We start from the raw sequence: 12,346 nt of genomic DNA on the forward strand, positions 1-12,346 counted from the left end.
CAGGGCAGAGCTCTGAAGGGGGACCACGATGTTTGGAGGCGGGGCTTTGGCCCTGGGCTCCTGGCACAAACACGGTGGACAGCACCACCTGGTGGCCAAGATGCCACACAGTGCCACCTGCCAGTGGTTCCAGAGCAGCCATCTCCCCACATTGGACCACTCCCCACAGGTACATTCTCTGCCATCAAAGATGTCCAGTGCCTCATGTTACAGACGGCCCAAGTCAGGTGAATCCTTCCATGACTCTTGTTGACCCTAGAAGCCAGCATCAAGGCCCCGCCCATCCACTATCTTATATGATCTTGGTCAAGCCATACCCTTTCTGTTCTGCTAGTAACTACTTCTGTGACCAAGGAGAAATTCTGTGACCTGGCTGGGCCTCAGCTTTGACCTCTGCTGAATGAGGGCACCACTGTTCTGCAACGATGTAAAGATCAGGGGCTTGAAAAGCCAAGCTGGGACCTTCACTTGGTGTGGGCCAAAGTAGGGACCCTAACCACTCTCCGCCTGGAGTCTACTCTTAAGGGCCTGAAAGGACTTTCTTCAGGAGTTCTGGTCCTGAGCCATAGAAAGAGCCTCCTGTTGACAGTGAATCCAGGGAACAGCAAGGCCACTCACAAGGCTGCCTACTGCACTTATAAGTGTTCAATAAAATTCTCATACCTGTGTTCTATTTTCAGTGCAATAGCCCTTCTCTCTTCCCAACTAGTGAGGCATGTGGCATGGTGCCCATTTTAGAAAAGGAAACGGGCTTGGAGAGGGGAAGCTGTGGGCTGGGCCTCTCTCTTTGGGAGGGGAGGTAGGAGGTGATCCCGGGCAGCTCTCACCTTCAGGCCTGTGTTTGTGGTGAGGATGGGGGGTTGGTCATTGACGGGCAGGATGGTGATGGTGAAGGCCACCGGATGGCTCTGGCGGTCCATCTCTGAGGCATTAGCCACTAGGACAAAGCTATCTGTCAGCGTCTCACTCCCATCGTGCACATAGCGGATCAGCTGCTGTTCCACCTGCGGGCAGGCCCAAGGCTGAAGGTCAGGCCCCAGCAGGCCTGAGACCAGAGAGAGTCTCAGGCCCAGCACCCTTCATGCTCTGCCTTTGGGTGTGGGAGGAGGCTGACTCCCGCAGAGCTCCAGTTTCTGCAGGTGGAAATGGGGACAACCATTTCTCCCAGAGTGAAGGAAATGGGACAGTGGTTTCTATATGCCCAGAGACGAAGGAGTGACATAAGTCATCTGAAGCAGAGGTGCTCCATAAATGTGAACATCCTGCCTCCTCTCTGCGAACAGCCCAGACTGGGAGTTGCTGTGGCTTCCCCCACTCTGTCCCCAGAGCGGGGCTGTACCCCCAGGGCCTCCCTAATAGCTGTACCTCTTTCCAGGAGAAAGCGCCGAGGGTCCCCTCTTGAGGACCTTCCTCTCTCCGCAGGGCCCCATGCTGGGGTGGCTCTAGCACCTGCAGGTCAAGGCCTGGCAGCGTGGGGAAGTAAGGCCCCGTGACGCGGAGCAGTGGAGGGGCCAGCGTGCGGCTGCCGCCCTCGGGGACGCTGAAGTTCTGTGTCTCCAGTGGGATGGCAGCAGGCAGCACCTCCAGTTCTACACGGACACCCTCAAGGGGAGCGCCCACGCCTGAGGCCACATCCAGGGAGAAGGCATCGCTCCAGGCCTCGGGGCGGGAGTGCAGGTATAGGACCCTGCCCGCGTCCACTGCCTCCTGGGAGAAGCTCTGCACTGGGTCCAAGCTGGGTGGCTCAGCCACGGAGGCGCCGTGGGACAGCATCACCAGGTAGCCGGCGCGCGGCGGGGTCTTCACTGAGAACACGATGTCCGCCGGTGGCACTGCCTCCTGGGCTGCCTGGTTAACAGAGGGTCAGACGAGCCATCAGGGGTCACAGAAGGAGGCTGTTGTGGTCCCTAAGCGGCCAGAACAGGCTCAGTCTCCATGTCTCCCTAATTCCCCCAGGTAGTGGCCCAGACACCACTGCTTACTCAGACACGCACTCAGGTTCACACACACGACACCCAGATGTGCAGCTGGTTAGAGGGGCTGCACCTTTCACCACCCCACACCCCCAGTCACGTGATCACACAGCCCCCGAGACCCACACTCCCTGAGCGATGTGCACAATCACACAGCCCCAGATTCAGTGACACAGACATACAATATCACTACACAGATAGGTACATCTCACAAGTAATGCACGTAACACACATGCACACACATACACAGAGGCTGTCCCTGCCCCTGCTATCACCACTACTCACCACCAGAGGGCGCTCCATCCTTCAGAGAGGCACAGTCTCCACAAACTACGTGCCTCGCAGAGCTTAAGACCCGGGTCCAGCCCCATGGCCACTGGGTGCTCCCTCACCTGATGGTCCAGCAACAAAAGGACACACTTCTCCCAAATTCACATTCCTGCTTCTGTGCCTTTTCCTGGAATACTGTCTGTATTCTAGAATTCTGTTCCCTCTGCCTGGAATACTGTCTCCTCATTCCCTATTAAAACCCCAGACTCTTCAAAGCCCGGCTCAGATGCTGCCTCCTTCATGGCAAAGCCTTTCTGATGCCAGACATGTTTAGTCAAAGTCACCCCCAAAACCCAGACAGCCAGAACCACAAGGGGCTCAGAAATTGGCAGTGTATCTGAAATTGGCAGTGTACCAGAGAGGGCAAGGACTGGCTTAAGGTCACACAGCAAGTTGGCAGGTCTGCTAGATGGCCTGTGGTTGCTCTGTGAGGTTCTTGGATGGTGAGCAGCTCTCTCCAGATCCTGAGGCCTGGTTTGGGGTCTTGGAAAAGAGCTGAGGATTCAGGAGCCTGGAGGTCAAACGAGTCTGTCTCTAAGTCTGTACCCATGAAAACCCTCCAGGGAACTTACTATTAGAATACAGACTCTCAGGCTCCGCTTCAGAGATTCCTTGGGTTGGGGGGGCAGGAATCTGCATGGTTAGCCACAGCATGTACACGTGACATGTGGAGGCCCGCACAACTCACAGGCAGACACACAAACTCTCCCAGAAACTCTCAGGCATACAACATGCACGGGTACAGCCGCACACCCAAGGTGTGGACATACACCCGACCCAGGAGTCACCATGGGCACATCCCCAAACATCCGAGCACACAGGGCATGAAGGCTGGATGGAAGAGCCCCCCTTCTCTGGCCCCCGGTCCTTTACCTCCAGCTGATCCTTTCTGATCTCAGCCGCCTCCCCCTGGAAGACGTAGATCTTCTTGTGCCGGACCAGATGCAGTGGGGCCAGTGGCCCCTCTAGGGCAATGGTCACTTGCAGGGTGGCATCTGTGTGCACAGGCCCTGCCTCCACAGAGAAGGCCAGGGTGTCTCGAGGGCTAAGGCTGCCGTTGTGGCTGTAGAGAATGGCCCCGTCCAGCAGGTCCTGCTGGGAGAAGACTGTGGCTGGCTGGCCGGACCGGAGCAGCTGCCCCCAGTGTGGGCCAGCCGTGACGTGGTAGCGGACCTCATCCCCACTGCGGATGTCTAGGTTGGTGTCCAGGTGGAGCACAGCTGTGTCAATGGTGCCCTGGCCTCCCTGAGGGACCACGAGGCTGGAGCCATTGGCCACATGGAGGTAGGGCTCCGAGGCCTGCACTTCGAGCAGCGCGGTGGCCTGGTGCTGCCCGTCCGACACCTGCAGCTGAATCCAGCCACGGTCGGCCCCCGAGTGCACAAACAGGACTCGCCTCTTCCTGAGGTCCTCCTGGGTGAAGCGGTAGATGGGCCGCGTGGGCTCATCCACAGCCACAATACTGCCGAAGAGAAGGTCTTTGCGGGTCAGTACCAGCTGAGTGTCGGCAAAGCCAGAGTCAGCATCACTGAAGGCCACGTCATCTGTTGTCAGCAGCCGCCGCCCACCCCTGGCCACGTGGAAGACGCGGCTGATGGTCTGCACGGGAGCGTGGTCGTTTACAGGCTGGATGGCCACGCGGAAGACGCCGCGTACCTCCTCCCAGGCCATGCCACCACTGCCCTCGCTCTGGCGGGTAGCCACAAATGGGATGTCATCTTCTGTGGTCTCAGAGTTGTCATGCTGGTAAACCAGCCGGCCCTGCAGCAGGTCCTCGTTGGTGAAGGATGTCACCGTGGCAGCCTGGTCCTGTGCCCCCCTCCAAACTAACCTCCCATGGCGGGGCCGCTCCATGACCTCATAGAGGTAGCTGGCACTGTTGAGACTCTTGACGAAGAGGTGGTCAGCAGAGAGGATACCCTCGCCACCCTCGGGCACCGAGAGGAGGATGTTGGTGAGGACGGGGGCGTCCGGGTCACCACCAATGTGGATGGGGAAGGTATAGAGTGGGGAGAAGTGTGGCGGAGCTATGACACGGAAACGGAAGATGTCCTCGACTGCCTCTGAGGCACGTGCTGTGGCCCCGTAGGTCACCCGACCGGCCTGCAGGTCATTCTGGGTGAAGCTCTGGCCATCTGACAGCCGTGTGCCCTGTAGCCGAAGATTACCCTTCCTGGGGGCCTGAACCACCTCATAGTGGAAGGTGGTGGGGCTTGGGCCTGCCTCCTCCTCCTCCAGGGTGGCTTCCAGGTGGGCTGTGGTGAGCGCCTCCTGCTGGGTGTTCTGAGTGTGCAGTGGCTCCAGCCGCAGCAGCCACACTGTGGCTCTCTGGATGGTCACTGGGAAGGACAGATTGCTCAGGATCTCCTGCCCCACCTGTACCTCCAGGGCCAGGTTCTCCACAGAGTCCTCCGTGCGATGCTGTGGGTCGGTGCTCAGGTATCTCACGCGGCCCTGCTCCACGTCCCGCTGGTGGAATGCCTGCGTGGCTCGCCACTCAGCACCCTCGGCCCCACCTGCCCCCTGCTTCTGCAGCTCCCCAAACCGCGGGGCCTCGGTGACTCGGAACAGCACGCTCACATCCTGCCCCACGGCGTTGGTCTCCACCGACAGGTTGGCGGGCAAGACTGGTGCGGCGGAGCCCTGGGCCAGGTGCAGCCCGGTGTTGTGGCGGATCTGAATGGTGGGTCGGACGGCCACCACCCTCAGGGTGGCGGGAGGGCTGGCCTGCAGCCCATCGCTGACCCGGAACGTCAGGTCCTGGGCGGGCCCACCACGGTGGACATAGACTAGGCTGCCCGCCTCCAGCTCCCGGCAGGAGAACTCGGTTGCTGGCTCCCCAGGCTGGTCTCGGCGCTCCACGGGGAGGCCGGTGGGGGTGCCAAGGAGCTGGAAGGTGAGGCCCTCGCAGGAAGAGTCTGGGTCGTAGGCCTGGAAAACCTCTGGCCCCAGCGGCTTCTGTGTGTGTTCCAGGATCACCATGAGGCTGCCGTGTGGGAAGATGACGCGGGGTGGGTCGTTGACAGGGTTTATCTGGATTGGCAGGATGTAAGTTTGGCCCCTCCGGAGGCAGGAGGGCACGGGCACCCGAGCAGTCACTGACACCTCCAGCACCAGCTGGTCGGAGGTGTCCTCAGAGCCATCATGGACGAAGCGGGCCTTGCGGTTCACCACGTCCAGGAGGGTGAACATCTTCCGTGCCTGGGCACCGGGGATGTCCAGCTCCAACTCCCCGTGGCGTGCCCCGCGGCTCACGCTGAACAGCACCTGGGATTTGCGCAGCTCGGCCTCGCTCAGGTCCAGCGTGGGCTGCACGTGCCGCCACTCAAGCCAGGCTGTGCCACCCTCGGCCACAACCAGTGGGCTGATGGTCAGCAGTTGGGTAAAGTTGGCAAAGACAGGAGGCAGCCCCGCTTCAGGCACGCAGGGCTCGGGCAGCTCCACGGCTGGCCAAGCCTCAGGTGCCAGGGTGGAGAAAGCTTCGTACGGGCCGTAGGTGTCGTCCTCGTATTCGTCTTCCTCCAGCCGGCAGCCAGCCACCATGCTGCGAGTCAGCAAGGCCTCCCGGAGCCCCTGCCTCTGGCCATTGATGCTGAGGTCCTCCATGCAGCCCAGTAGGGAGACATTGACAGCCCCCGGTGCCAGGCCCAGGCGATGTTCCTGGAGGTGGCGAGAGGCCTCTGTGTCCAGCCCCCCAAGGAGGAGACTGCCACGTGGGTCCAGGTAGCTGAGGACCCCACGGTTGGAAGTGCGTGTGGGGTACTGGTCCACGGAGATTTCCAGCTGGTGAGCATCCACGTGGACGCTGACCTCATGGGGTTGCCCGTCGGCCACAGGCACGCTGTTGTGGAGCAATACAGTGCCTTGGCCCTTCTCGACCACAGCCCGCAGGTGGCCCTCAAATATGTCCACGTAGATGAAATCCCCATGCCGGCCCCCCGCCTGGAAGGCCAGGGGCGCCCGGTGGCTCCGAGTGGTGAGTGTAAACTCCAGGGTGCCTTCATCCCGAGTGCTCCAGGCAGGGAAGGCAGCCAGTGAGTGGGGCCCAGAGAAGCCCAGAGCCACACTGTCATCAGCAGAAAACTCTTCAGCACAGCCCTCAGGCACGTCTGGCGTTAGTGGTCGCAGGAGGTTGCGGCCATTGAGGGTGGCAGCATGGAGGCAGCCCCTCAGGGGCCGACTGGTTCCCCTCATGTAGGGCAGGCCAAGACTTCCAGTGCCCCCCAGGAAGAGTCCATAGGGGACCTCTAGGGGAGCTCCCGGGACTGGGGCTGAGGCATTCAGGAGCCCATCGACTGACAACAAGGCCTCGCTGTCGGAAATAGTCAGCTGCACGGTGTGGAGGACGGAATCGCTCAGCAGAGTCCCAGCTGAGGTCTGCAGCTTCAGCTCCTCCTGGCCCAGGGTGAGTCTGACCTGAGGAGAGAGGGAGGAATGCAGTGGGGATCCATCCGCTTTTACTGTAAGCACACAGTTGGTCTGCCACATTGGAGTCCCCAGAGCAGAGGGCCTGGGACAAGAGCTTCTCATGCCACCCCGTCCCCTTCTTGCCACCTCTTTACTCATCCCCCAAACGCTCACCAAAGTGATCTCTGTGCTGGGTCTGGATGGGCTCTGGGGCCTCTGATGTGAATCAGGGAATGACACGTAGCAAGATGCTTCCCTAGAGATTCAGCCTGTATTTTTAATTCTCTCCCACTTTCCTCTGAGTGAGAGCCATCAGAAAAACCACCCTGGCATCCAGAAGATTCACCCCTGGAAAAATGGGCACGTGGGAATCCCCTGGACACCTTGGGGTCACTGGGTCACTGTTCAGGGATGGGGGCCCAATCAGAAGCTCTCTGTTTTGAAGGTTAAGTAAACAAAAGCTCCTTGACCTGAGGTGAGGGATCCTTGGGGAGAGAAGAACATGGTTCTGTCTCTGTGACCTTGGCACCAGAACTGACTCAGGTGTGGTGTTCCCACAACCCTATGCTAGAATGGGTGGTGGCAGAGTGTGGGAACTGAAAGAGCAGAGAACTAAGAACTGTGGCCTTGGGAGTCCAAGTACGGAGCACCTCCACAGGGCTGTGGCATCACCGTACCCGGCAGAAGGGAAGAGCATCAGTGCCAGGCTGTACCAGGCCTTTGTTCAACAGTGACACCTTGTGGCAGTGAGAAGCAATGACAGCAGCAGATGGATGACCACACATAGTCCTCACCCCGCTGGGGTGTGGAAACAGATGGCTTTCCCAAATCTGGACTAAGGCCTCAGGTTCTCAAACTCTTCACGGCTGGGGGGAGCCTCAAGACAGAGCCAGAAGACTCCTTGCTAATAAAGCTGGGGGTGACTTGTAGGATGAAACGGAAAAATGGAGATGCTTTGGTAGGCTGGTTGTTACCATGATGGACAGACAACGGAGCTGCAGGGTGACTGGTGCTCGGGCAGAGGGATTTGCAGGGGTTGCTGGGAGCCCAGGAGAGGGTACCCAGCCCAGGTGAGCACCTCCTGGAAGAAGCGATGTCCACACTCAAGGCGGGGCTGGGGTGAGGCAGGGCCCAGGCAGAGGGAGTGGAATGAGCGGGGGCCTGGCAGTGAGAGACCACTTGGGGGCTGGAATGCGGGTGGGTGGTGTGGTAAAGCACAAGCCCGGTCGGGGGTCGTGGGGGGAAGTGTGGGTGGAGGGCTGCAGGGCACAGCCCATCTGTGTGGGAGTCCCCCGTTTGGAGCTGCCATTGCACAGTGGAGACCTAGAGACCCCAAGGTGAAAGTGACTCACGCCAGGCCACCCAACTGGCTGGGGGCCATTCAAAGCTGGAGGAGGAGGCCAGCAGGGAGATGTCACTGACCTGCAGACGTCCGGAGTAGAGTTGCAGCAGGAGGTGGTCAGCCTGGCCTGCTGCCAGGAGAAGCAAGGCTTCGGACTGGGACGTGGAGAACTGCAGCTGGAGGTCTATGTCGGTCAAAGCTGTGGCCACGGGCACCTCCAGGTGGTTCTCACCAAAGAAGGAGGCTGGGAGAGAGGGAGCTGGGGTCAAAGTTCAGACTCTTGCCTGGAGGAGGAGAGGTACTGCAGAGAACACAGGTGGGCTGGGCTGCAGGGAGGGGGTTTCATGCTGGTGCGGCCGCACAGTTCTCCTATGTGGCACTGCCTTGTCACCTGCCTGGTCCTGGCACCAGAAGGCACCGCCTCACCTGTGTCCAGCCCAGACTTGGCTCCACAGGAAGCCAGACCCAGCCATTCCAAGCAACTCAGGTCTCCTCCTCAATGGTTCCTGGAGCCAGGGGCCTCTGCCAGCTCTGACTCTCCTCTCCTGGGCCCTAGAGGATTCTCCATTCTGGGTCTAGTCCCTCTTGGGCCTAAAGGGAAACCATCCCTCACTGTGTCACCTGGCCTGGTGGTCGCAGCCCCCAGAAATGGAGTTCCAGGAGAACCGTTCCTACCTCAAACTGATCCCTGCTCAAATTCTTTCTACGACATGCCCCATGCTTTGGCTCTTGGGCAACACTCTCCACGCCATGACCTACCTCTGTGGGTGGGCTGGGGCCACGGCTGGGGCCTGGTGGTGGTACCCACCATCTCCGCTTCTCTCTTGGACCGTGCTCCCAGCTGTCTTTGGGGGTGGGGGTGGCAGCTCATCAGCTTGAGTCCAGCAAGGAGCAAAGGCTCTGAGGCCAGATGGAGACCATGTGCATTGCCGGACCCCAAATGGGCCAGAACTTCCTACATCACCCCATATTGCTTCCTGCTGAAGAGCTATTGATAGTCCCTGGTGAGTGGTCAGATCCGGCCCTATTGTTTCCACCACGGCTGGGGAACAACAGCTGACTTCTCCAAGCCTGGGTCTGTCTGAAGACAAGGCCTGGGAGGGGCCAAAGGTTTGGAGAGCGGGCCAGAGGGCCTCTCAGGTCCACATGGCCTAAGCAGGCCATATCTGGGGTTTCCCAAGGTCAGTGGTCACTGTGCAGGGCCCCTTTTGTCCCGCACCGGGATACCTCCTCTTTTTAAGCTGCCGCCTCCTCCAAACAGCTTCCCCAAATTAGCCTCCCTTGACCTCCAACCAGCTGCAACAATTTCTGGTTTATTCCTTTTGCAGAGATTAGGGCCAAATATAACTTTGACTCTGTCCCCAGATGTCCAGGGCTAGGGAAGGGAGGGGAGACGGGAATGGGTTAAAAAGGTGACTCATCTCTGTTGGGCTTCTCTTAAACCCCGTGTGAGTGAGTAAAGGCTGATGGCCTTGATAGGGACGATCTGGCACCAGCCCACACACGTGCCCCTGGCCAGCCTGAGCCAGCTGACATGGGCCTGAGGATGTGGCATCGGCCACTGGAAGAGTCCGGACAGATGTTCAAGAACGATAATGCTCTTGCTCTTAGGCTGAGTCGAAACCCCTTGAGTTCACTCCTCTTGCCAGAACTTGCTGGCAACGCCAGAACCTCGTCTGAGGGGCTAAAGGTATCAGATGAGAACCACCAAGCCCAGCAGACCCAGCAGAGCTTGGTGCCAGTGAGGGGCAGACCAGAGAGCTGACAGGGGGCAGGCACCTGCAGGGGCGCCGTATCTGCAAGGGCGTTCCTTGATTCTTGAGACCAAAATGCAGCTCACTAAACTGAGGGCAGTCGAAAGGAAGGTCGGGGGCAAGTGGCCCCCACAGGGTGGATCCGTCACCCTGGCAGCCTGGAGCTCATAGCAGCTGGCAAGAGCTGACTGTTAAATTTTCAGGATTTTTGCAAGCCAGGTGATGTTGCTCGGTGGGAACATTTATACAATGGAAAGAAGCAAACGCTACAAATCAGGGTTCTCTCTCCCAGAAAGCTAAACATTCACCTGTTTGCCATGCAAGGGGAAGGGGTCCGTCTCCCTCTCCTGAGTGGGCGTGAGCTCACACACCCATCCACATTCCCTCTTATTAAGGGTGGATGAGTGACACGGTCACGGCCAGGGCCTACACCAGGCAGGAAGTGAAGTAGATGGCTGGCTCTAACCACTGAACCACCTGCCTCCAGCCCCCTCCCAGAAGGGGAGTGCGGCAGCCTGTTTGGCCTGGTTTTTCAGGCCAGAGTGGGAGGGTGGCAGGAAGTAGAGGTACTTTCCAGAGAGCTGGGGTCTGAATGAGCCTATTGAGGGGCTGGGCCCTGCTGTTTCCTGTGGGGCTGGGCAGGGAAGCGCTCACACAAGCTGCCTTGTGCTGCTGGAAGTGCACAGGCCAGGCAGCCCCCTCGCCCCAACAGAGGCCTCTGAGGTCTTGCTGGCCAGGGCTTTGGAAACTCTGACGGTGTCGTTCCCCCCACCTCCTGGTCTCCTTCTGCTGCCCCTTATCGTCTCTGATGGGCCGCATTTCCAAGAACCCAGAAACCCTGTTCTGGGAGACTGTTGGAGGGGGGCTGTGAATGAAGAAGAGACAGTGCAGGATAGAGAAGTGAGTCAGGAGTCAATCCCAGAGGGCTTCCTTGGGGAGGTGAAGGTGGTGTAGAGGAGGAGAGAGGGAGAGGAATGGGTGGTTTCAATGGGCAGCAAGGCCAAGGGAGAGACTGGCAGCAGGGATATACAGGTTCTGGGACAGTTGAAGACAGAGGAGTAGAGGGAAAAGTAGCAAGGGCCAGCCTATTCGGCCTGACTGCGGCCTCAGGGCAGTTGGGGGAGGAGAGAAGGTATCAGTGCTGCTTGGAGACTTGGCCTTGACTCTCCTGGCTCAAGAAGACCCATGATCCATCAAACACCAGTGCAGGCTTGTATCAGCTGTGTGGGCTTCCCCTGGGGCCAGGAGAAGGGGCTCAGTCTACCTCAATGTCACCATTTTGTAAAATGGGCACTCCTTCCCAGTCCCTCCTTCTGTCGTGGGGATTAGTCCCGAAGTTCCCTTTCTGGTCTGGGAAGTCTGCTCTCAGATATGGGTAGGCAGAGGGTTAATGGTGTGGGCTGCCTGGGTGGTGCCAAGACTTTAGCATGGGTGGGGGGGGGCGGGGGGGGAGAGGGCCCCAAGGGGAGGGTAAGTGGGAGGGGCAGAAAGAATGCCACATGTCTGGGTTTCTCTACCTGAAAGACGGTAGGTAGGTGGGTGTCCAGGACTACATAGAGGTCTATTTTCGTGTGTGTTCCAGTGTGTGGGTGGCTGGGGGTGTGTTTTGGGTTTGCATAAGGCTGTGTGTTTGTGCATGTGTGCGCGTGTGGGCTGGGAGCTGCCAGGACAGAGCAGTGATTGTGCCCAGGCCCGTCCTGCCCCTCGGCGCCGCCCGCCGTGACTTGGCTGGGCCTGGCCCCATGAAAGGGGCCGTGTGCTCCTGGAGGGTTCCCGCCCCCCCGCCCGGCGCCCGTCCATCCCTCCCAGAGGTTTGCTGAAGGTGGAACATCCCACAGCTTCCCACCCTTCCTGCCCACGGACAGGGCGCTTCTGTCTGGGCCAAGGCAGAGTGGCTCCATCCCTCTTCCTGAGACGAGGGTTGGGGGCACAGAAAGAGCCTGTCTTTCCCCCCCAAGCCCCTTCTCAGACGGGGAGGTGAAGCTTGGGCCAACGTCCCCCAGCAAGCCACCCTCTGCCAGGGCGCAGGTTGTGCCGGCATCTCCTGTCTCCCTGGGGGCACTCCTAACGTGTTTATGAATGGGGACCCGAGTCCTGCCTCTGGGGGCCCTAAGCATGAGGCTTACTTCCCTCATGATACTCTACTCTCATCTGTCAGCAGGCTCTTGGGACAAAGGGTCACCATGTGGGGAGTATCTCTGCCTATGAGGCTCCCACCGTGCTCTCCCAGGCTGGCCAGGGGCAGGGTCTCAAGCGGGGGCCCCTTTTCCAGGCACTGGGGGTGGGAGTTGCTGCAGACCTTGATCCTTTTGAGTCTTCAAAACCCCTGGGGCTAGCCAGACTGTCTCTCCCCTTTTCTCTCCCTAATCTCCTCCGTCTCGGTCTTGGCCACTTAGCCACCCTGCTGCCTGTCTCTGCCTCTCCCTGTCTTTCTTTGCCGTTGGCTCATTTTTCCCCTGCCTCGTGCCGGCTGTAACTGGGAGCACCACCCTTGCCCCAAGACAGTTTAGAGAGTGAGGCCTGGGGCCTCTTGCCTCCCC

The 12,346-nt window shown here is 59.4% G+C and overlaps 1 protein-coding gene across 1 annotated transcript in view; it reads right to left on the reverse strand.

The window, feature by feature from the left end:
• The window catches only part of CSPG4 (chondroitin sulfate proteoglycan 4), a 45,683-nt gene that overhangs the window by 14,032 nt on the left and 19,305 nt on the right, over nucleotides 1–12,346 (reverse strand). Inside the window, exons 2-5 of the mRNA XM_040493316.1 lie at nucleotides 8,133–8,296; nucleotides 3,177–6,719; nucleotides 1,366–1,848; nucleotides 828–1,004 (exon numbers count right to left, since the gene is read on the reverse strand). Of these exons, the coding sequence (XP_040349250.1) occupies nucleotides 828–1,004; nucleotides 1,366–1,848; nucleotides 3,177–6,719; nucleotides 8,133–8,296 (4,367 nt within the window). The remainder of the gene's footprint in view (nucleotides 1–827; nucleotides 1,005–1,365; nucleotides 1,849–3,176; nucleotides 6,720–8,132; nucleotides 8,297–12,346) is intronic.

The sequence above is a fragment of the Herpailurus yagouaroundi genome, unplaced genomic scaffold (assembly GCF_014898765.1).
Source record: "Herpailurus yagouaroundi ecotype Mexico unplaced genomic scaffold, PumYag 184, whole genome shotgun sequence".
NCBI lineage: Eukaryota > Metazoa > Chordata > Mammalia > Carnivora > Felidae > Herpailurus > Herpailurus yagouaroundi.